This window comes from Myxocyprinus asiaticus, chromosome 14, assembly GCF_019703515.2.
Source record: "Myxocyprinus asiaticus isolate MX2 ecotype Aquarium Trade chromosome 14, UBuf_Myxa_2, whole genome shotgun sequence".
NCBI classification, from domain to species: Eukaryota; Metazoa; Chordata; class Actinopteri; order Cypriniformes; family Catostomidae; genus Myxocyprinus; species Myxocyprinus asiaticus.
The window spans coordinates 27,978,639-28,004,678 of record NC_059357.1 but is presented as its reverse complement, the minus strand read 5'-3'; the positions used below and the strand labels follow the sequence as shown (position 1 = coordinate 28,004,678).

The following is a 26,040-nucleotide window of genomic DNA, read 5'->3' as shown; positions in this document are numbered from 1 at the left end:
GCCCCTCATATACAGCCATATTTTAAACTCAATCGGAAGAGAATGAACAAGGTACACAATATTATAAAACAAAATTGCAGGGTTTACACATAACGCACATCCAACACATTGCCTCCAAATATATTAAACTGTTCATCTCAAGCACATCTGTTAACACTCAGCACCATAAGCTATCAAACAGTCATGACATATTCATCATGAAATATTCATAAATGAAAATGTTTACATAAGTTTTTGATCATGTCCAAGAGTTTTTAACTGCCCCATCCTTCTATAACTGTTCCATTGCAAAGCTTGAATTGAATGACTGGTTAACAGGCAATCCATGCTGATATGAGCCAAAAAAAACTTCACATACATAGTCCAAAGCACAGTGTATAGATGAATATTGCTGGAAATGCATCAGAACAGTCAAAGACATCCATCTAGTGCATGTTTACATACACCAACAATTAAAAATATGAGCGAAAGAACGTATCCATGGCATCTCCTCTTCAGAGTTGTAACTTCACACCGGGTCTTTTAAAACCAGCGCCAGATACATGACAGCGGTCAAAGATGTCTGTGTAGTGCATGTTTATATAAAAAATAATTCAGTATAATCCAGATGGGTCCCCTTTGGTGTTCAGGAATAGTTAGGCCTCACTAGACCTGTTTGTCTTGCTCTCTCTCAGTTTACAAACTGAAGCACCAGTGGGCGGGGCCAAGGATGTGATGACGTAAAATAGGCATTGATATTTTATCGCTGTAGAGACGGTCATGAATTAATGAGCCCTCAAATAATGTAGGGAAGTCACGGAAGTAGAGAACGAGGCATTTTTGCAGCTTAGTTTCCATTAATGCTTCTATTGCATTGGGGATCTTCTTCATTGAGTTTTGAGTTCTGAAATTTACAGTATTTTTTTTAGTAGAATTACCTCTTATATGTAAAAATATCAAGGAAAATTTTATTTCTCATGACATGACCTCTTTAACACATTACAAACAGCAAAGTAAAGTAAACTCATTGAAGGATTTGAAGACTTTCAAGGATTTCTTATCTTGTGCCCCCCACTAGTGGACAAAATTTGCACTACATCCTGCATCTGTGTTGCTGACAACAGAAGTTAATGAAATTTGGCATGTGTAATCAGATTGTCATGGTGCGTATGACCAAAATAACCAAACTGGACAGAATAGATCTGTGAATGCTGTGGACACATTTGGTCACGCAGTTGCACAAATAGGATTTTCTTATTTTTCTAATGCCCCCTAGCATTGGAAATTCATGAAATTTTGCATGTGATCTCAGAATGTTTTGTTGTCCTTTTGTTTTAGGTTTTGTTACGTTTGATTATTGCGCTCAGAAGATACAGGCCAATTAGTCATTATAGGTCAAACCCTAAAACGAATTAGCTTATATCTTCTGAATGACTTCACAAATCAAAATGTATTTAATCTTTTTGTCAGGAGGGTCTGTAAACAATGTATACCAAATTTTGTGCAAATCGGACAAATGGCCAAGGATAAGTTTGAAAAAGTATTTTTTTTTTTTTTTTTTTTTAATCAGAGTGATAGAGTAAGATGTTTTAATGCAAAAACTAAGACACAACTCATATATAGATTATGGATGCACTGTAGTTTTTGCATTTCTAACTGACTGATAGTACATTTGTAATATGTTAGGTTTAGAATTATGTTTAATCAGAAACAGAAGAGTAGAAAAAGATAAGAAGTTTCCAGTTTGCCAGCCCATCCAGGTCACTGAATGCAAAATATATTAGACAACACACATTTATAGTAATGTTCCATACTCTGCACTTAACACATTAGAAAGGCAAAAAAGTGTTTAATAATTACTTGTGATGATGGGTATAGGTCATGAATTCAAAATTAGACAGTTTTACCTGGTCTGATAACATGTCCTTGAGAATACTGTTGTGATGCAATGCTCCAATACACATACAACAGGGAGGACAACAAGACTCCAAATGAATTTAGGTCTTATAAGGTCTTATGTTTATGCTTGGTGATTGACAGTATTCGTCATGTCATGATAAATTAAATATGTAATAGAATATAAGAGAACCAGATGCTGTCACAAAACCTTTCAGTTGGTTTTGAATATTAAATAAAAAATTATGATAGGAATAGAATGACAGAGACAACAAGATAGGGGGCAGTTAGTGTATTAATACTCACTATCTCTTGAATAATGAATGAACTCTAAGAAATTACGACTTCTATATATCACATTACCTGTTAGGTTTTCTTAAATACAAGTCATGAACTGTTCATAAAATTTTAGCTAAGCTATCAGACAACAACAGAAAGATGTTTTCATTTTTCCAAATTATTATTTTTCCTCACCATTACTTGGCCATAATCCCCTTAACAGTTGTACAACACATTTTTTTATTAATTCCTTTTGCAGCTGATGGTAATTATCATTTTTATTTCTGTTACGACATCTTATTTTTTTTCTTGGGGGAGCAAGAATTTGTATCTAAATACATTCTGAGTGCATCCTTTACATTCTATTTATAGTTGTATTGCATTCATAAACTATACAGTAATGTAAAATAAATTATGGAACTCTATGAAAAGACTGGATTGTAATGTATGGGTCTTTGTATATATTGAATACACACAATAGTTTCTTGTGTTTGGTGATGAGCAGTAGCATACTGTATGTGCTATTGTCAGATCATAGTCATAACAATTTTTCAAATGAATTATACTGAGAAGTTATAAACAGACATGCTATGAACCTTGATTAACACAGATCTCTCGATGACAGAACATGCTAACCATTGTCAGGTTACAACATTTGATGAGAATGGTCCTAATGAATATTTAAACAGTCCAGAGATGGGAGAGATTTCAGATGCCACTGTTGACTGCAATGGTGTGTTATCTTGTGGGAATTGGATGAAGGGTAAAGTCCTCTTGGCCTTTCAGTGAAATGTTCATTTTTAATTTTACTCTCACAATTTTCATTATTTCTCTCAGTCTGAGTTATTTGGGTCATAAGGCAATTAGGAGAGAGAGCCAGCATCTGAAGGGGCCATTCATCTGGCAGGGGCAACTCTGGGTTGGTGAAAGTTTGTTTTTTCACCAACTAAATGGTCATGTTCTTTGAAACTCTTTCAGTTTATTGGCATATCCTTTTAACCTCATGGTTAAAATATTCTCATATCTTATCTCATTGTCTCTTTCTTTTTTCTTTCTTTCCAAATCCTGCCTAATTTTTAAGGGACACGATCTCTGTTCTCAAAAAGTGTTAAGTCTAATTAATTAAGAGCTATTTGATTTTTTTTTTTTTTTTCTTCTTCACTGAATTGTCACAGCCTTGCTTTTAATTTGACAGGTGCAGTAAAATAGTAGGATGCGCTGTGTCCTCATTTTTGGGGTCCCAAAGGGATACCACCATATTTCTAAAAGACAAAAAACAGTTTGAGAGTTTTGCACTGGAAAATAAGATGACAAATATGAAAGCAGTTGTGCAGAAGGTTCATGTGTTGCCTGAACGTGATGAAATACTGTACATTTCCATGTCGACAATAATAAAATAAATCAAACATTTTATTTGTTAGAATTATAGACAATGGGTGTTTTAACTCTCTGCACTTATGTGTCAAGTACCACTGTTGCACTTAGAGGGTCATTTAATTGACCCAGTTTGTTAAATCACAGTTCAACGGTCACAATTTGCACATTTTATGTACATAAAATGGCAGCATAAAAGTAAACCATTAGAGTCGAGTGGTTTAATCCATGTCTTCTGAAGCAATACGATAGCTTTGGGTTAGAAATAGACCAAAAAGTCCTTATGCATTATAAATCTTGTTATCCTGAGTCCCCTTAGCTCATTCATGAGATAAGCTCATGAGAGCTTTGTACACAAACCAGACACAATGGGTTTGCGGTTTTGAAAATAAAAATACAATGTCTCATTGATGTATAATGATACCAGTATTGAGTACCTGACAACCGTAGGCTCCATTAAAGAATCATCATCTAAAAGCCTGCACTGTGTTTCAATTGACCCTTCATTAAGCATCCATACCTGATAACATTAGTGTAAGTGAACAAAACTACTTATAACGTCTCATAGAACAAAACTACTTATAACGTCTCATAAAACAATCACTATGATGCTGTGAACTCTTTATTTACTATCACCTCTAATATGACCTTGAATCAATACATAAATTGATTAACGTTAAGTTTTTGTTTTAATTTACCTTGGAGCACATGTAGGTGTCCTTGCTGCTGTTATACATGATCATTTGGGAATGAGGACTGACAAAGTTTAATTCACAGCATGCTCTTCTCAAGATTTATTTAAAGACAAAAAACAAAACAAACAAAAAAAAAAACAAACAAACAAAAAAAAAAAGAATGTAAGAAAAAACACTGTGTATCCTCTCTAGGTACCTTGTGTCACCATGACAAGTGACCCAGTAACAACATTTTTACATTTTTTAGATTACTTCTATAAAATTCTGCTTAAAAATACTCAAACACACATTACTCCCGGACTCTCGTTGGAGAAAAGCAAATGCTTTTGGAGAATTGGCACACAGCAACAGTTGCTGAGATAGTATTTCTCAGAAACGCTTTTAAGGTGAGGCTTCGCGAAGGGTCAGTTGGGGTGGCTGTCAAGATTTATAGTGAATAAGGATTTTATTTTTTCCCCCTCACCCAAAGCGACTGTAGCCTATTGCGTCAGAAGACAGATTAAACCACGGAAGTCGCATGCATTTCTATTATTAGAGCTTTACATTTTGGATCTCATTGACTCGCACTGTATGGAAAAACACCTCGTACATTCTTCAAAATATCTTCATTTGTGTTTCGCAGGAAAAAAAATAAAGTTTTTCAAGTTTTGGATGGCATGAGGGTGAGCAGCCTAAATTATGACAGAATTTTCATTTTTGGCTAAACTATTCCTTTAAAGTCGATCCAGCGCCCTGATCGCTAGTGAAAATCTCCCCAATTGCACCCACTAAGTCTAGTCTACTGTGTGACTGTGATCCCTCTGTGTAATGGTTCACTATCGGACGCTGCTCTAATGCCCTGGTTCAATGTATCTGTCTCCTCACAGGACCCCGTCCGCCGTACCCACAGTTCCCCGCGCGCAGACAAGATGGAGGAACGCAGCAGCTACGGGAGAACAATGTTTGGACTCTGAAGATTAAAACAAACGTCCGTGGGGGGGAAATACGCGTAGAGAGAGCAAACGGTGGACATGCACTGGTAAGCGAAATGCAGAGATGAGCTTTGCGTGAAGTTTGAAGCGGCGGAGAGGCGCACGCGAGTGGTGCAGACAACAAAGCGCAGCGCAGGGACGGAATGTAGCATGTATCCGCTAGCTTGACGCGGAGCTTCAATTGTTAGTTGGAGTTGCATGGGGCTGGTTATTATGGGTAAGCGTTGTATCCTGCGCAGCCACAGCATTGTGCCGACTCTATATCTCAATTTATTGTCTTGAGGGTACCACATAACCAAAATCACCAGTTCTGCAAAGTTCTTCTGTTTTTAATTAATGTGTGTGTGTGTGTGTCTATATATATATATATATATATATATATATATATATATATATATATATATAATATTTGTCATTTAATGTGTGTATGTGGCATGCCCCACACTTCGCCATTGCAATTTATTTATTATGCGTCGCTTAGCCTGATAGCTAGCGCGTTAGCGGCGAGGCCCTTTGTGAGTCGGCATGGAGTTATTAATATGGATTCCACCATAACGGTCCTGCCTCACTAACAACAACAACTTAAAACTCCACTGGCCACTTTCACAGGACAGACTTCAGGCAGCCACACGGCTGAGCTTTGGGGTTTTCGCTGATATGGTCACTGCGCCCCCGAGTTGCGGCTCACTTTGATTTGAGTGTGTGAAAAATGATTTATGTTTGTCTGATTGATGAGCTAGCTCAGTTGGCTAACATATTCACGCCAGCTATTTACATACCATCTTCGTCGCGTGCCGTATGCGCGCACTCAGAACACAAAGAACCGAGAGGCGATGTGCTGTTGTGCGAGATAAAAGACAATTATACTGTCATTTATATTTGGATACTACTGTGTTATATAAATAACACAGGAGTATTGAGTGAGGGAGTATTGACTTTCTTCTTCAATTAAATATTGGATATGACGTATCCACGCACCAAGCTGATAGATTGTCCTCATCTTTTGCATTGAACATGAAGAGCTTATTCAGCTGTGGTCAAGTCCTGGTTCTGACTTACGCAGCGCATCTGGTTTATATCCAGTCATGCAGTCTTTTAATGGGAAATAAAAGGTATGAATCATCGGATGGCGCAGAAATCCAGAGAAGAGCCATTGGCTTTCAGAAAACATCACGTATCTTCACCATACACACGCGTGCGCACACACACAGTGATTGAGTCTAGACTGCAGTGGTCCTTAACGTCATAACGTTAACATAAATGCTAACCATAGTTTTGGACAAAGTACAGTAGTTAGTTATTTTTACTGTGTAAAACTATAATTACCATTTTATTTCATTGAAGCTGTGTTAAAACATTTCACACTATTGTTCTGTTTTTAGTTATTCTGATGGCAGTGGTGGCTGATACCTAGTTGCCACAGTTGTATTGTAGTAAAAATAAAGTACTATGGTAAATTAGGGCTTGTTATATTTGCATAAACGATAATCTGTTTATCCATTGTAGTAAAAGCGCACGAGCTGCTCATGGTGACAAATAATGAAGCTGAGCTTGATCCCTGCCATTCAAACTCATGATGATGCCTGCATTTAAAAACAAACAAACAAACAAACAAACAAAAAAACATTATAGATTAACGTAGGTCTGTGTGATTGTTTTACTTTTTAATCCAAGTCAAAAGCCGTGGCTGCACAGGACATGAGAAATTTGGAAGAATGTCACACAGGCCATCATCCACTAGCATTCCTAATTCTAGACCAGTTCACAAGGCCCAAACATCTGTGTTTATATTTAACATGTACTTAATACTTAACGTTCAAAATAGAGTGTGTAAGCAAGCCAGTTTGTTTTGCTTATACAATATCCTAAAGTGAATGTGTGAGCACATGCGTAACTTGGTTTGTTCTGCCTTAAATTTGACATGCCATGTTCTCATACTGTATATTTGGTCCTGCTACCTGATTTAGTTTCCGAAAAATGCAAACAATTCCTGCCGTCTGGTTCCGATCTCCATAGGCAGCAGTGTAAAAACTGCCAAAACGAGTGACCCAGACAGAGAACAACAAACATTTTTAGTGTTAGTTGGAGTAAAAATGAGTTCAGGCTCAACTGGTGTAGTTGTTGGTGGTCATAACTCATAGTTATTGATATCAACATAACTATCCTTGAACCATAGCTTCATATCATCTACCCACTCCTTCAACGTTGACGGGTGAGGCACTGTCAAAAGACGTCATCTCTCTCTCTATAAATTATTGGCACTGTGGAGCCACTTGCTTTTTATGGCAATTTTTTTACAAAGTCAATACGTTAAAAATAGGGTGAGACCGGAAAACAAAATCAGGCGTTCGGGAAAACTGTGCTTGAGATCTATTTTATGTTAAATCTGCAATCTGCATATGTTTTATATGTGTCATGAAACTAGTCAGGTGATGACCTATATTTTAGGAAGGAAACACATCTCAGTACAAATTAACCAAGATGGTTTGAAATAAAAGTCTGTGCAGAAGCCCTTGTGATCTGCTGTGTTAACCAAATGTCTTCTTTTGATCTTCTGTGTTACTGTACTTTACTCCTTATCAGAAGTCATAACAGTGAATTGTTTTCTGCTGAATAGTTTTTGTTTTTAGAAGATGGAAAGAGCATGTGTTATACACTGAAGGCCATGTGAGCAGGCTCTCTTTTGTGTCTGACCCACTAACCTCTGTGATTAAACCAGTTAAGCGCTTAATAGTTGGATCAAAAGAGCATACGGCTACTGTTCCTAAATTTGTCCGCAGAGACGTTTTCACAAATTTCAAACACCTGAAACATCAAGAAATTTCTGTACATAAAACTTGCTCAAAAAGTATATAATAGGTGGTCAAATTGTCCTGGCTGCCCCACTTAGCACTGACATGGCTTAATTAAAATATACCAGGGAAAATCAAGGTAAATTTTTTATTTATTTTTTAATCCAAATGATCTATCACCTCTTTTGAAACTTTTGTTTCACCTTGCAACTTATGAATATTAATGTAAGTAAAATAAATAGCAAAATAATTATAGATTGCAGATTCAATTTATTGAAATATATTTACACATTTCTTGTATTGAAATGAACATTTATTTTGCGCAATATTTAAGCCTACTTAAAATGCTTTTGAAATATTTGAAAACAGAAAATTTGCACTTTACATTTAGACTGTTAGTAAATTTTGCAAATAGGCCGAATTTCCACTTGTGTTAATTGGCGAAGCAAGTATAGTTATAGGCCAATATTGATATTCTATATTGGTCTATGACTATAGTGCATTATCATATTTAATATTAATTGAATCTTTCATAATCATGATAATTGCTGTCTCATTCCTTTAGGATGAGTGAGGTGGCCTTGCATTGAAGTGGACCCCATCACCCCTTGTTACTGCATTGACATCGGTGTGATAAATCTCTGAGCCACCATGAGCCTGATCCAGGATAAACTTGGCAACGAGTTTCTCCGCTCCAATGGTGGCATGGAGTCAAGTTTTGGTCCGAGCATGCTCATGTTCAGCCATCTTCCCCCTGTTACCAGCTTCACCCGCCTGGCCAGTCAAACGGTTATGGCTGACCTGCAGCCCCACGAGATGATCCTCAAGAAGGAGCGAGACTCGCCGGACTGTGGTGGAGGGCTTAATGCTGGAGGCATGGGTGGTGGAGGTTGCATCGGGGGGATGATGGGAGGTGTGGGCGATTATGTTCATGCCATGGGCATTAAACAGGAGAAGATTTCTGAACACGATTACAGATTGCCCCTCTACCCGGGGGGTGGAGCCGGAGCTGGAGTACGAAGTGGAGGGGAGTTACTGGAGGTGTCGCTGGGCAACCATCAGAACCTGGTGGTGCATGACCTCAGCCTGGGAAACGTAAGTGTGTCAGCGAATGTCTGTTGAAATATCTGTTAAAAGTTACTTTTGGATAGGAGTACACGATTGTCAAAAATCATAAATGCTGATTATTTCCCTTGATACTGTAATTGCGATTCATTTTGATTCAGAATTTACTAGGGCTGTCAATTTACCTCATTAATTTAGTGTGATTAATTATATGGAAAAATAGCGCATTAAAAAATTAACACAATTAATCATGCCCCAACCTGTACATAAATTCCGTAATAAGGAATGTTCCTACCATTGTAGCAAATTCAAGCTTGATGTGCAACCTTGATGCAGTAACCTGACACAGGGTCCTATAAACACAGTGCCTATGACTAGAGTCGCTGAAAACTAATTCGACGTGACATAACCAAAGTGAGATGCTCCAAAAGCGTCTGTTTGACACGAGTACATAGACCAAACATAAAAAATAACACAGATTGAAATAGGCCAATAATAGGGTTGTGTTCAATGATATGGAAGTATGTTTTTACTTTTAAATGGACTTTTTGTATTTTCCAAATGCTTGTCTGTTGCCACAATATGATGTAATGTATTTGAATTATTTAAATTATAATATTTACTAGGCTTTTATATGATATTTCTAATTATTTCTATTATTCTAAATTACCTTTTATTTGTGGACCTTCTCAGTAAATATTGATATGTGATTAATTGCAGTTAATTTGATTAATTAATCATGTAACTAATTCGATTAAAAGTTTAGTCGATTGACAGCCCTAGAATTTACATATACTTATTTTGAAAATGTAATGCTGCATGCCGTGTTCTTTGTCAACTACACATCCAAAACAAGCTGAGAGCTGTGTTTCTGAATGTATTGCTGTTTTATACATCAGTAAATCCAAACTAGTTGTATTGACCTCAATAGTCAACTTCACATTGGCCGTCTCAAAAGCATAAAAAACAAAGCTGTTATTGAAATTTTTAATAAATTATACAAACAAGCAAGCAACGGACTCTTATGATTGGTTACAATGCTCAGTTGCTGGCAAAACGTGTACAATTGAAATAGAATATAGAATATTCTGATGCATCATGAGTAGAAATTGACACTTATAATTGTTAATTGTTGCAGCTGTAATTGTAATATATATTTTTAGATTAATTGTGCAGCCATATTTTGGATATGATGCTTGTATAATGGTACATTTTATAATTTTGGCATCTAGGAACTGGTTGGCCCTCAGCCACAACCCTGAGCGAGGTCCCAATGAAAAATGCCATTTTGGTGTTATTTCACTGGGATTTGGTTTTGTTTGCAGTGTTTCATGTAAAATGGACTTCCAATATTTTAAAGGTGCAGTATGTAAGATTCAGAAACCCTTGTTATTAATGACACCTGTGGCCGTTAAGTGAACTGCAGCCAGCTACCTGTTGCTCTCGCTCGTGCACACACTCCATAGGGACGTGAGCGAGCATCAGCCAAAATAATGACGTAACATGTAAAGAGACTGAACGTGATCCACTGGCATCATGCTGACATGAAGCATAATTAAAATTACACAGTTATGATTGTTTTACTACAAACTTTGAGACTAAACTAAAACTATTTATCAGCTAACATAGCATACCGATGCTACATACCGATGACACATACAGCTACATACTACTGAAATATACCAGACAGTTTACTGTTGCACTGTTATGTTTTGTATGTCTTATGTTGTACTACGAATAAGAAACGTATTTGCTTAAATTTATCCTGTATACCTGACTTTTAGTATAAAGAGAAGATCGTTGAAATTATTTGAAAGTTGTGAAGCAAGGTAGCTTGCAATTTGTCAGCGTTAGCAGGCAAGATCAAGTTAGCTAAAATTACACAGATCAATCCTTATGGCACTATATTTCACATGCTTTGCAGTTATGTAAGCTTACCTGTCCAATAAGAAGAACGCCAATTCAGGGTCAGTTTTGATCCCCAAAACCGAACGAAGTTCCCTCCAGGAATCAAATGCCCTGCCGATGTTCACTTTAGTTTTCGCTCGACCATGATCACGTTCCCCCTTTTTTTTTTTTGTGTTGGAGTCGGTGTTGTGCTGGAAGCCAGACGTTTGCTGGATTTCATCTCTAAGATAACGTTACCTAGTGTTGCAGTTTGTTGTCGCTGTTGAATAGCGGAAGAGAAGCTATTACTGTCTGAGGCAAGGCTCTCGGAGCGCGCATAAATGTCACATCCTTTGGATTTTCCCAGCAAAAGCGACCCGCTCCCTTTGCATGAAAATCAGTCTACAGGCTTTAATAGGCAACTTAGGAAGTCCGGGAAGGGCTCATTTTTTAAGTTGCATTACACATTGGCAAAAAAAAAAAAAAAAAAGAGGCAAATATTACATGAACATTGTTACATATTGCACCTTTAACTGTGCAATTGATTCTAAATTGGAAGATTGTATTTGGTTCTTGGGATTTTAATGTGTGTTCTTTTAGCATTTTAATGTTATCAAAACATTTTCATGTCAGATATTTAAGTTAATATCTGGATTTGAAGCATCGCGAGAACCAGACATCTGTACCCTGAGCCAAGCTGCATGTACATTCCATAGTAAAGCTGTAGGCTATAAACTGTCCTTCCTGTCAGTGATGTCATCTGTTTCCTGTAACGGCACATGCATAACAGCACCTTTGCTTCTCATGCTGTCATAATTAAGCCCTTTCTAAGGTTATATGGCACAAAAAGAATCTATTTAATCATTAGAAAGACTTATTGATCATCTCATCCGCTCTGAATGGAAATCAGGCTGAAGCATTGAGACGCTGCATCTGGCTTTCTGCAGTAGCCAAAGGCATCTGTGTCATTTTTTACAATTCCATTATTAAAATGATGACTCGTGCTAATTTCGTGATTTTGGCTACAAGGTAACAGAGAAATAACAGGCCTGATGTCTTGGTTCAGTCTTTTGTATTATGTTTGGTTTTCGTTTCTTCCAGTAGCTGTTTCTCATGCACGCTCTGTGAGTGGATTTGTAATATAGGTCATTTGAAAAAGTCCAGTGCAAGGCAAAGGTTTGTTTTGGCTAGCCTGCAAGTCTAATTTAATAAAGCAATCTGCTGATATTTCACATCTCCCTTGCTCCAGTTTTTCCCTCATTCGTTTATCGTACATGCACAAAAACCTTCTGAAGTAAAATGGGTATTAACCATTCAGATTTGAATCCGAGTCCAGGATGGTTTTTGTTTTGTTCAACAGTCTTTTGTTTTGTTCTGCCCAAGAGTGAAGCAATATTTAAATGTGCAGCTGGTCAATAATCCACATGTTGTACTTCGTAGATGGGCGTGAAAATAAGGAAAGTGGCATTCATCTCAAGGGACAGATATAAAGGCTCGTAAATAAGAGATTTATCACCCTGCCTTCTGCCACATTCACACATTAAGGAACAATTTTAAAATTCAAACTAGACTTTCTTCAACTCTGCATATTATAGGGACTGGTGGCTCATGTATGTGTGTACATTTGTTTTTCATTTAATAAAATCTGTCTAGAAGTATCATGATTTCCAGGATGTTGAGTATTTATAAAAGACTGCAGTGTCACCCATTCATACAATTTTAGTTTTAATGTAATATGCAATAAAAAAAAATTGTTTTACAAGTGTTGTTTGACTGAATGTTTTTTTTTTTTTTTTTTGCCTATTGTTTTGTCCGTACTGAATCCCATTCTATCTTTGTTATCCTTCCAGCTGGCAGGACGGCTGGTAAAAGAATCCTCAGGGAAGAAAGGTCGAAGGTCAAATGGTGAGGGACAAGAAAGCAAGACACGGAGGAAACGAGGAGAGTCGAAGGTGCAAACATGCACGGCATTTACGTACAGCTTTGTGTTACTCACAGCTGTTGTTATTGTTAAATCTAAAGAGGATTTTCCTTGAGTAGAAAAATTGCTTGTTAGAAACTCTTGTATTAGAACATTAATATTAGTGTTGTCTAATGATGAATATTGTCTTGTCTGTAGTCTATGATGCTGGATCCAGATGGAGGTAGCTTTTCTCCAAACTCCAAACCGCACATCTGTGAGCACTGCAATGCAGCTTTCAGGAGCTCCTATCATTTACGCAGACACATACTTATACACACAGGTTAGTATTCTTTCACACTTAAATCTTTTTTTAAAGGATTAATGGCCAGTATCAGTGCTTGACTTGTCAACTTTCCTTACAGGTGAGAGGCCTTTCCGCTGTACTCAATGTAACATGAGCTTCATTCAGAAATACCTCTTACAGAGACACGAGAAGATTCACAGTGGTAAGTTCCTCAAGTTCACAACAACTTTCATTTCCTCATTTCTGGCTTATTTGTTTGCAAGATGTTGGTCACGCTTCATTGTAGCTTCTGTTTTGATTGTAAATTTTACAAAGCAGATTAATTCCTCTCCATTTGTATTGTTTGGCCTGCTTATTTTTTATTTTTTTTTCTCTTATTGTTCATTTTCCAGGAGAGAAGCCATTCAGCTGTGATCAGTGCAACATGCGTTTCATTCAGAAGTATCACATGGAAAGACACAAAAGAACACATAGTGGAGAAAAGCCATACAAGTGTGATACCTGCCAACAGGTTAGTTTCCTGAAGACCACGCATAGTTTTTAACCAATTTCAAGCTGTCATACTTTGTTCAGTCTTGCCAAAAAATTACTGACAGAAATGTTTGTTGATGAAGGGTATTTTGATTTAGTCAAAGACAGTGAAGATGACACAGAAAAAGGGCATCATGATAAAAATGTGACCAAAAAAAAAAAAAAAAATACTACAAGATATTAACAATGCACAATGTTTTACAACCAGTTGAGTCAGATGCTCCAGTCATCGTAGGATGGGGATATCCTTGCTTGAGTTACGCATATATATGTATTCCTTGCTTGAGTTACGCATATATATATATATATATATATATATATATATATATATGAGATTAATCAGCTATATCCCCAGCAGAAACGTAATATTACAACTTGCTTCTGCACAGACAAAGTCAATGCAAAGGTGAATTTGAACTGGTCAGAATGCATAACTTGTGAAAAAAATGCTGTTTTCACAAAAAATGTGCCACAAGCAATGCAATATCTGTTATAAAACATCGAAAAAATTTTAATAAAGCATGATCAATTCACAACATCGTAACTTCTGAAAAGTAGGGTTGAAACGATTAGTCGATGTTAACGACAACATCAATAAAACATTTTTGACAAACATTTTCGTTGTCGAATAGTCATTTGATCTCATTTAATGTAACATGGGATCACATTAAACTCTGATGCTCGAGAGCACTGCAGTTCACACCTGACTGAGGAGAGGAAGAATACAGCTCACAGTCCAGATGCACTCTAAACTTTCCAAACAGCTTCAGGTGATGTAGATCGCAAAGTATGAGGGAAGTATAATGCAAAAATACAAAATAAGAAGCACATAAATACAGAAGCACTGTCGTTGTGGAAAAAGTGGAGCTGGAGCAAAACTTGTGTGTCGAGCATCTTTAAAGGAAACACCCCGGCGTTACATCTTAAATGCAGTTATATTTAATGTGTCATAGCTTTATTAAAGTTCAAATAATACAGAAGCAGATCATGTAAATAACTACAAACTCCAAAACTGGCATTTCTCTGTGCGGTCAGCGCCTCTTCTATGAGTTGCGTGAATGTCCCGATATATAGGTATGAGATTGAAACTGCACCCGGCTGAGGCACACTCTGTCATGGGGACGCTCATCCCTCGAGTGCGCTCGCTTGCTGCAGCTAGATTATAACGTGATGGCTCGCGACTTATTGAATCAATGTATGTCACTGTGCATTACTTATCGTGAAGGAAATTGCCAATACACAGCTTTATTAATAAGAGAGAGTTTTTTTTGTGAGTTAAAGATGGATTGAAGTGAACAGAAAGGTGAGAGAGGGTAGTCTTCGCCCCATTATACACTGCAACAAAATATGTTTTTGATTTGTTTTTGTTTCGGCATGTTTTCCAATATAAATATCTAAAACGCCTTTAAAACAACATACATTTTCTTTAACAGCTATACCGCAGAATTTTTTTTTTTTTTTTTTTTTATCTAAGAATGTTGAATATAATATTAAAAATACTAATTTTAAAGCAGCATATAAGATATTTAGACTTGATTTTAGAGAATAGATCTTGAATATAAGTATATTTTGTCTTTACTGCACTTGCAGAAGTATAACCAATTGAAAAATACACTTATATACAAAATACACTTACATTTAAGATACATTCTCTTAAAGCATGTCTAAATATCTTATGTTGCTTCTCATTGACTCATTGCATCTTGTTTTAAAGATTTATAGACAAAAATGGAAAACAAGACCAAAACACTTGATGATAATAGGATTTTTTACAGTTAATTTCTTTACTGAATTAAACAAAGTATTTTTTCCCCCTTTAATTCAGTGATTGTCATTTAGAGGTATTTTTTGTTAGAGGTAAGATGATTTTGTTAGTAAGCACGTTTAATACATCCTTTTAAGTCGGGGCACACTCTGAATAATTGGTTAAGAGTGATTGATTCATCTGTGCATTAGTTGCCAAATAATTGAATAATCATTCTAATAATCGTTAGATTAATCGATTGTCAAAATAATTGTTAGTTGTAGCCCTACTGAAAAGTAGCTAGCTATTACTTAAGTACACTCTATGCTATTATTAACAGGGCTTAGGTTTTCAAAACAAGTACAGTTTTTACATTTGATGCCTGTTTAAATACATTTTATGATTATTTTTTTTACATAGTATGAATATTTGATTAAAGTTTGTTCTGTTACAGTTTTACATGCTTTTTTGTCATTTTGCACAATACAATGAACTAATGATATTTTTGTTGATTAAAAATATATGGCTAATCAGAATCAGAATGAGCTTTATTGCCAAGTATGCTTACACATACAAGGAATTTGTCTTGGTGACCGGAGCTTCCAGTACACAACAATACAAAAACAGCAACAAGACTTTTAAAAAATAATTAAAATTGAATAAAAAATGGATAAATATTGAAAAGAAAAAAGTATATATAGAATACACAATAGACTACATATACACACATATATATATATATACATATACATACACACACACACACACACACACACACACACACACATATATATATACACACACACATACATACTTATACATACACACACAAATACACACATACTTATACATATACACATATATGAGTATATTTACATACACATACGTAGTGCAAATCTAAATACAAATCGGTTATGTACAGTGCAAGGGAATGTAATGGCAGAATAGGTAGGATGTGTTGGATAATATAAAAAGACTACGCTGTGTATTGCACATTAATTATTGCTCAAAGGGGCAGTTTTAACTGTTCATGACATGGATAGCCTGGGGGAAAAAACTGTTCCTGTGCCTGATGGTTCTGGTGCTCAGAGCTCTGAAGCGTCGGCCAGAAGGCAACAGTTCAAGAAGGTAGTGGGCAGGGTGAGTGGGGTCCAGAGTGATTTTTCCAGCCTTTTTCCTCATTCTGGAAGTGTATAGTTCTTAAAGGGGGGGCAGGGGGCAACCAATAATCCTCTCAGCAGTCCGAACTGTCCTTTGTAGTCTTCTGATATCTGATTTCATAGCTGAACCAAACCAGACAGTTATTGAAGTGCAGAGGACAGACTCAATGACTGCTGAGTAGAACTGTATCAGCAGCGCCTCTGGTAGGTTGAACTTCCTCAACTGGCGAAGGAAGTACAACCTCTGCTGGGCCTTTTTCGCAGTGGAGTCAATGTGGGTCTCCCACTTCAGGTCCTGTGAGATGATGGTGCCCAGGAACCTGAATGACTCCACTGCTGCCACAGTGCTGTTTAGAATGGTGAGTGGGGTCAGTGTTGGGGTGTTCCTCCTAAAGTCCACTATCATCTCCACTATTTTGAGCGTGTTCAGCTCCAGGTTGTTTTGACTGCTCCAGGTTGTTTTGACTGCACCAGACAGCCAGCTGTTTAACCTCCCTTTTGTATGCAGACTCATCATCATCTCAGATGAGGCCGATGACAGTGGTGTCATCTGCAAACTTCAGGAGCTTGACAGAGGGGTCCTTGGCGATGCAGTCGTTGGTGTAGAGGGAGAAGAATAGTGGGGAGAGCACACATCCCTGGGGGGCACCAGTGCTGATTGCACAGGTGCTGGAAGTGAATTTCCCCTGTCTCACAAGCTGCTGCCTGTCTGTCAGAAAGCTGGTAATCCACTGACAGATAGACATGGGAACAGAGTTGGTGTAATTTAGTCCGGAGAATAGCTGGGATGATGGTGTTGAAAGCCGAACTGAAGTCCACAAAACGGATCCTTGCATATGTCCCTGGTCTGTCCAGATGTTGCAGGATATGATGCAATCCCATGTTGACTGCATCATCCACAGACCTGTTTGCTCGATAAGCAAATTGAAGGGGATCTAGAAAGGGTCCAGTGATGTCCTTCAGGTGGGCCAACACCAGTCTCTCAAATGACTTCATGACCACAGACGTCAGGGTGACAGGTCTGTAGTCATTAAGTCTTGTGATTTTTGGTTTCTTTGGGATGGGGATGATAGTGGAACGTTTGAAGCAGCATGGGAGTTCACACTGCTCCAGTGATCTATTGAAGATCTGTGTGAAGATGGGGGCCAGCTGGTTAGCACAGGATCTAAGACATATAGGTGAAACTCCATCTGGGCCCTGTGCTTTCCTTATCCTTTGTTTTCGAAAGACACGGATCACATCATCTTCACAGATCTTAAGTGCAGGTTGTGTAGCAGGAGGGGGGTTGCAGGAGGTGTTGGTGTTTGTGTAAAGTGAAGGTCAGAGTGGGTGTTGAGTGTGAGATTGGGCCATTCAAATCTGCAGTAGAACACATTAAGGTCGTCAGCCAGTTGTTGGTTCCCTACAGCGTTGGGGGTAGGAGTCCTGTAATTCGTAAGTTGTTTCATGCCACTCCACACTGATGCAGGGTCGTTAGCTGAAAACTTGTTTTTCAGCTTCTCAGAGTATCTTCTTTTAGCCACTCTGATTCCAGTGTGTTCCTGGCCTGATTGTACAAAACTTTATCCCCAACTCTGTAAGCATCCTCTTTGGCCTGACGAAGCTGCCTGATTTCCGCTGTAAACCATGGTTTGTCGTTGTTAAATGTTAAATAAGTCCTAGTAGGAATGCACATATCCTCACAGAAACTGATATATGATGTAACAGTATCTGTGAGCTCGTCCAGGTCTGTGGCTGCAGCCTCAAACACACTCCAGTCAGTGCAGTCAAAGCAGGTTTGTAGTTCCAGCTCTGCTTCATTGGTCCATCTCTTTACAGTCCTTAATACAGGCTTAGCAGATTTTAATTTCTGTCTGTAGGTTGGAAGAAGATGAACTAGACAGTGATCAGAGAGTCCCAAAGCTGCTGTAGGGACAGAGCGATATGCATCCTTTATTGTTGTGTAACAATGATCCAGTATGTTCCTGTCTCTGGTGGGGCATGTGATGTGCTGTTTGTATTTGGGCAGTTCACGTGTGAGATTTGCTTTAAAATCCCCAAGAATAATAATAACTGAGTCCGGGTATTGTTGTTCCGTGTCTGTGATTTGATCAGCCAGCTGTTGCAGCGATGTGTTCTAACACGCGTTTGGCGCAATATACACACCAGAATAAACAAGGAAAACACCCGCGGCGAGTAGAAAATTTTACAGTTAATAAAGAGCGCTTCCAAATTAGGACAGCACATCCTCTTTAACGTTGTTACATATGTACACCAACTTTCATTGATGTAAAAGCAAGTTCCACCGCCTCTCGTTTTCCCTGTTAACTCCGCGATGCGATCCGCTCTGAACAGCTGAAAGCCTGGCAGATGTAACGCGCTGTCCGGAATGGCTTCACTCAGCCAGGTTTCTGTGAAGCACAAGGCAGCAGAGGTTGAAATGTCCTTGTTTGTGCGGGTGAGGAGATGTAGTTCGTCCGTTTTGTTAGGGAGAGAGCAGAGATTCGCAAGATGAATGCTCGGCAGCGTTGTTCGAAAGCCCCGCCAACGGAGCTTGACAAGCGCACTGGCTCGTCTTCCTCGCCTGCGTCTCATAGCACATTTAAACAACTTAGCCGCGCCTCCGACTAAAATGTCAAAGAAAACGTCAGAATATTCAAAATCCGGGAAAAGATTGACTGGTATATGCTGTCGAATGTTCAGCAGTTCGTCTCTGGTAAAACTGACTGGAAAAAGATTACTAAACACAGGACAAACAAAAACAACAAAACAATAGAAGCGCTCCACACCGAGGCGGCCATCTGCGACACCATCATGATGTAAACTTTTTAGACCTAAAATCAGTGCATATGACATGATTAAATATTGACAACATTTATAAGACATTTTGATCACAAGAAAAAAAAATATGACTGAAATAAATTAAAAAACAAACAAACTAGAAAGTAACACTGACATTGTTTCTCATATTTGTGTTCCTTCCGTAGTATTTTTCCAGAACGGACCGGTTGCTGAAGCACAAGCGGACATGTGGAGATGCCATAAAAAAGGGCTTGGACGGGGCGGAGGATGAGTTGGGTGCAGCAGGTGAAGGAGACCATGGCAGCTATGGAATCACTCAGGGAAACGTGGCCACACCTGGCCGCAAACGAGGCAAGTCAAAAAATCCTGGAGAGGGGGGTGAGCGCAAACGTAAGAAGTCAGCCGTGGCTGTGGGGGCATCACACAGTCAGGGGGTTGAGGGCTTTGCTCTTCATGATTTCAGCTCAGTTGGCAACCATGGTGTATCAACTACATCATCTTCTGCCCAGCAAAGCCCCAGCATGCATGTGGAACACAGCCGGGCTCCCAAGATGGCCTTCAAGAAGGGGAACAAGAAGTCCTTAGAAAAGACTACTCACCCCATGAATCAATCCAAGCCAGGGAGCCTGGATTTGCCTGGGGGAGGAGGCTTGGACACCCTTGGGCTTCTTCCGGGGCCTGTGGCCAAAGTGGGCCCCAACAGCAGTAACTATGATGATGCCATGCAGTTTCTGAAGAAGAGGCGATACCTCCATGCAGCAAACAATGGAGGTGCAGGCACTGGAGTGTCAGACTACGACGTAGGCATCAGTCATCTGCAGTCACAACCGACGGTCATTCAGGGTGTCGTTTCTGGGGTTCTGGATGGTGATGCCGCACTGGGGCTTCTGGACTCCTCTCCTCTTGGAGATATCAAACAGGACAAATCTGGAATCCCAGATGAGGTTCTGCAGAGCTTGTTGGACCACTACGCTCACAAGTCCGATGTGACTTTCGACATCACAGATCCCCATCATGTGGAGCTCCAGTCACCCGCAACAGATGTCACAGACCAGCTGGGACCCGAGGGCACCGGCTCAAGTCCCAACAGTGGAGACAAAGCTGTGATCATGAATGAGTACTCGCGCTTTCTTTTACAGGCACTAGAGCGGACCAGTCACACCGCAAACTTCCCGTTGGGCCCGATTCCCATTTCTGCCGCCAATATCACTGGACCATTTCCTGGACCTTGCCCAATTCTCTCAGACAAACATGTGTATACTTCCTCACCTTTGGAGTACTCATTCTCACAGCCTGTATCCTCTTCACCCTCCCTCTCCTCTGTGCCAAAGTCTCACTTTGGTCTACTAGAGGGTTCATCACCTCCACAGGGTTTCCACATGAGCAGCTTGGAGCAGTCTGCACACACACAACAGCAGCTCACACCTTCCCAGGAGCTCACGGAACAGCTGGACAAACAGCACACCTCCCCGCCGCCACCTCAACATACCCCCAACGCCAATTCCTACCAGATCACACCTCAGCCTCCTGACTTGGGCAGTCAGAAGGATCCACAAGGGCCGAAAAACGGAGCCACAGCCACCACCGGAGGATTCTCCCTGGCCACATCGCAGGATCTGGCAACCCTGGACCCAGCCAAGGCTCCTTATCAGATTGAAAACTTTGCCCAGGCTTTTGGGGTGCAGTTTAAAGGGGGACGAGTGCCCCTGCCATTCAGCAGTGACTCGGGGGGAGAGGTTAATCACAGTATACAGACACCAGTCTCCGAATTCTCAGGGTATAGCAGTCTCTTGGCTGATGCCAGTGACCCGGTCAGCACTGGCTCCAAAACCCCAACAAGCCAAAGCTACAGGTGAATGGGCTTCTGTGCCTAGATGCTCAGATGGAGGTTCCCTGTTTTAGTTTTTTCACCATGCTGTTTTATTTTGTATTATTATTATTATTATTATTATTGTTATTATTATTGATGTTGTTATTTAGTTCTCCTATTTTAATGAAATTGTAATGTTTTTAAGTAAATCTTTTTTTTTTTTTTTTACTGCCATTATGTTCATATGAAATCTCACCCCCCTTTTGGCCTGCAATGCATTTTCCAGAATCATGTTTCTTATTTTTCTCAAAAGAGGAAACTCCTCAGTTTTATCTTTAGTGGACTTTTAGGTCTGCTTTAATTAGTAGATGGGAAACATTTTAAAGTGGGGAAAAAAAAAAAGAGTATCAATGGTCTTTTTTTTTTTTTTTTCTGTTTGCTTCTCTCCAATAGTCAAATTGACTCACATTTTAGCTATTGACTTCACAAGTGTGTAAAGATAACTGTAAAATAGCTATGGCAGGGAGTGACCCAGAACTGAAATTGTCTGTTACAATGATTAAAGTATTACTCAGGAAAATGTTTAGATGGCAAATCTGTCAGAAGAGTAGAAGGCATTCATTGAAGAGGCCGACATTTTCAATACAAAGATGGTTTTGTTTTTCAGGAGATATTTTTTTATTCTTCTGAATGAGTGCAACCATTAAAAGACAAAACTGCTGCCTGCTAAATTACACTGATACCACTTTCCACTTAGCTATATAGAGATTACGGTTCTTTTGTCAATGTGAAATACTCACATTCTCTTTCATTAAGGGCCATATATATATATATATATATATATATATATATATATATATATATATATAAGAATATCTGTATTTAAAATAACATGTAATCTTTCTTGAGACTGGCATGTGACTTGGAGGGGGATAAAGAGGGACTGAGTTTGTGAAGGGAGGCCTGTTTTTTTTTGTCAACTCACCTCACCCTGTCCTTTTTTTTTTTATCCTTGGATTGCGACGCCAAGGGCTATGCACTAGAGGGCAGTGCATGCAAGCGTTTTAGTGCCTTTTGGCACAGGCCTGGTCAAGGGATTGTTCTTTGCCTGTCTGGCTGAACCTCATCCCTTTTTCCCTCTGTTCACTCCTCTCACTTCTTCCTCCATCAGAAAAAAACCCATCTAGCACTTTTTTGATCCTGTTTATTTTTCATGGTGAATAAATCTACCCAGGCTGATCACACAGAATGTGAACTGTGTGTTATTGGCATGCTGTTTTCAAAAAGAGCAATGTTTGTTCAGTGGGGAAGGGACACAGATTAGGTGGGCAACTGAAAAGGGCCGGGATTAATTTTAGTATGCGTAGTTTGTTGAACAGGCCAGTGGGATGGTCTTTCTGATGGCTTTAGTTTGAACGTGTTTGCTGAAATGGAGGGTGGGCTTAATTTCCTTGGGGTGGCAGTGTAGGGTATCTTTTTATATTTTATGCCCAGTTTCTCATAATGTATGTAGGGCAGGTTACAGAGAGGGAATTGGCTGGGAATGGAAGGTTTTCCTTTGTTATTTTCACCCCCAATTTGGGAAAATGTGATGAAGTGTGTTGAAATGCCCCTCAAATGTAATTACTGCAATGAAGCCTGTCTTGCTCTCACAGAAATTTACATAGTATTGGTCCTAAAAGTAATGTCTGAACAGTCCAAAAAGTCAGCCAGCCAACTGATTGCAGTGTGCATGCAGAGCAAAGTATTACCTTGAACTACATTCTTTTAAGACATTTTATTTTGTACTGTGGAAGTATTATTGTAATTTCTTTTTGATCAATCAATAACTTTAATTTAGCATTGTCTTCCATCAGCGCTGTTGGCCGCTGTCACACTGTCTTTGAATTACTGCCACCTGTTGTTGTTCTTCATATGTTTTCATTTGTACCCTTTACCTATCGACCCTTCAAAGGAGAGAACCACATGCTGGATTGTTTGACCACAATGAAGCAGTCTCATAGGGAACAAAAACTGACCACTAGGACAAGATCAGGAAGGTTGGGAAACTCCATTCACAGTAGTAATAATAATCACATTTATGATGAATCTGATGACTTGACGAAAAACGAAATCATCACAACTGACGTCTTTTATACCTCATATCAATAATGACTAGGAAGCAGGGATATAAGACAGTGAACTGTATGTAGCATAGCTGATGTGGCTACCTATTAAGAAATGCCTCAAGTATTCCCCCCACCATTAAACTCAATTTCTTCCCACCTCTGGGATTTAAGTTTTTTCCCCTTCAAAGATGGACTTCCAAAAAAACACAACTAATTGATTTTTGGAATGCTGCCACTCAATCCATAAAGCACCACTGACATGGATATTGATGTCTGGGCCATGCACATAATGCATTTATCAAAACAAAAAGGTTCTTGAAGGGGGTCATTTTAATGTTTCAATAAATAAATGAAATTCCAAAGATCAGTTATGACTGACTACACTTGTTCCAGTCTCATTTATTCACCCTCTTGTTGTTCCAATCTCCTATAACTTTCTTCCTTGGAAGGAAATGTTAGGTCTCAGTCACCATTCACTTGCATAGTATGCAAAAAAAAAAAAAAAAAAATGATGCTATATGATATGAGACTAACATACTGCCTAACATCTTTTTTTGGTCCTTGGTAGAAAATATCATAATTGGTTTGGAACAACACAAGGGTGAGTAAGGAATGGCAGAATTTTTCTTTTTGGGTTAACTATCCCTTTAAGGGTAATTTTTATGAAATAAGGTGTAAGCAGACAATTGTTCTGCATTTTACCAATTCTCTGAAGTAATGCTAAATACTAGTTGATGATTGGAGATCTGTTTTTATTATTATTATTATTATTATTTGATGTGGGGCACATCTGGAAAATGCTTTCTGGTTGAAGGTGTAAAGCCTAATGAAGTGCAGTCCCCTCAGAAACACTGTTAAGTCTACAATGATATCCTGTTTGGCTTGAATAACGCCAGCCATTAATCTGTCAGTGGTTGTCACAATAAGGTCCTCTCAAATGCCATTTTATTTTTGCTTCTAGTTGTATATTTCTGAAAGTATTTATTTTGTTTACATACAGTTAATAACACTAAAAACTTTTCCTCCCCCCATTTATTTTGCATGTAAAATGTTGATACTCTTTTCTTTTGCCCCCTTATTTGTCACCATGCCAAATTTGTAGCTAATGTTCTTTCTTTTTTCTCATCTGTCTTATTTTATCGCAGATTCTTGTGGTTTGATTCACAGGGCTATACCTGTCTGTTTTGACTTTATTATTGATTAGGAAAAACAATAAAAATGTTGATATCAGTGTGTTGAAAAGAATGGATTTATTGATCATTTCCACTGTGTTGTCACAAATATGGAGAAATATGCCATACCTTGTTTGATAAAACACACCTTTAATTGCTCAACAGATAAAGGACTGGTGTGGTAATACTTGAGGTTCTGGAATGATTACACAAAAATTACACCGATTTGGTTCCAAGTTGGGGTGAACCAGAAGCTTATGAGTTTCTGAGATAATGGTCACATACTGACCATAAATCAAGGCACTTACAGGGTAGACGATTCCAACCAATTTTCGCCCACTAATTAATTAGGTTGATAAGAATTTGCTGAATGGCACCAACATTTCTTAAAGAAGTGATAGAGTAATAGGTAAAAGTATAGCTTGCAACACTGTGAGGTCATTTCTGTATCAGGGTGGAGCAGTGAGTTCATGTTGCTCTTTTATAGAAAACTATGTCCCTGCCTAGCCCTATAGCTTATGTATGTTGTAGTTATCTGTGCCCTTATCCTTATGCCTCAGGCAATTCCAGCAAAAACTCATCATTAAATGTGAATAAAGGGCACATCTGATGTATTTGCGGAGCCCCTATTGTTTTTGTTAGTGGTGTTCTTATTATTATTCTGGCTGGGAGTCTTTGGCAGCCCATAGAACAGAAATTTGGCACACTGATAGGGTGGGTATGAATAGCCCCCAGACAAAATTTGGGGCCTATAGGACAAGTTCTTTAGTGCCACCATCAGTTCAAACCTTTTTTTAACAGCTAATAACTTTTGAACTGTATGGCCTACAGACATAAATCATATGTCCTCTGATTTGTCTGCTCTTGAACTTTTCCAACTATACCAGTCTCCACCCTCGACTTTGGTAGTCATGTTGAAATTTGACGAAAACTTACTTTTGTGAACTTGTCCAACAGCGCTCATCGGATCTTTCCCAAATTGTTGTCAGATCCCCTTGAGACACTGCTGGCCAAAATTTATCAAAATCTTTTTGATAGACCAAACCGTTTCTTTATAATGCATCAATGAATTCAGCGGTGAAGATGCCAAACAGGGAGTGAGGCTAAATCTCTGCAATGCTTTGTTGCTATGGAAACTAAACTTGGTGTGCTTCAATAGGACAATGATCTAAGGGTACATGGCAAGTTTACGGACAGTGCCACTTATGGGTCAAAAATCATACAATTTTCTATTTTTGCCCATAACTTGTGAACCGTATAAAATCACAAGCTTGGTGTTTTTGAATTCCTTGGGTCATACAGAATCTGATGATATAAATGTTTCCATGATTGTCCATATGGCCTGTCCACCTTTTTAAAATTTGTAAAAAAAAAAAAACAGAAAAAAAAAACAACTATATCTTACCAACAGTTTGGCGCATCAAAACGAAACTTTGTAAACTTTGAACTGAGCAGGGCAGCGTTTTCCAAAAGCATCGTAAGCCTAATCGTAGAAACCATTAGCGCCAGTGGTCTCTAGATTAATTTAAGCTTCCATTGCTTTTGGGAAACGCAGCCCTGAGCAGTTTGGGTACAGCGCCACCTAGTGT

At 38.6% G+C, this 26,040-nt stretch overlaps 1 protein-coding gene across 1 annotated transcript; it reads left to right on the top strand.

Moving 5' to 3' along the window:
* The first annotated feature begins 5,107 nt into the window (after positions 1-5,107).
* On the top strand, positions 5,108-24,524 carry LOC127451831 (zinc finger protein 281-like). The gene is made up of 7 exons (XM_051716801.1): positions 5,108-5,241; positions 8,552-9,081; positions 12,789-12,890; positions 13,058-13,181; positions 13,264-13,347; positions 13,538-13,656; positions 19,547-24,524. The coding sequence occupies exons 2-7, from the start codon at positions 8,638-8,640 to the stop codon at positions 21,215-21,217; spliced, it is 2,544 nt and encodes an 847-aa protein (XP_051572761.1). The 5' UTR covers positions 5,108-5,241; positions 8,552-8,637; the 3' UTR covers positions 21,218-24,524.
* Positions 24,525-26,040: the final 1,516 nt, after the last annotated feature.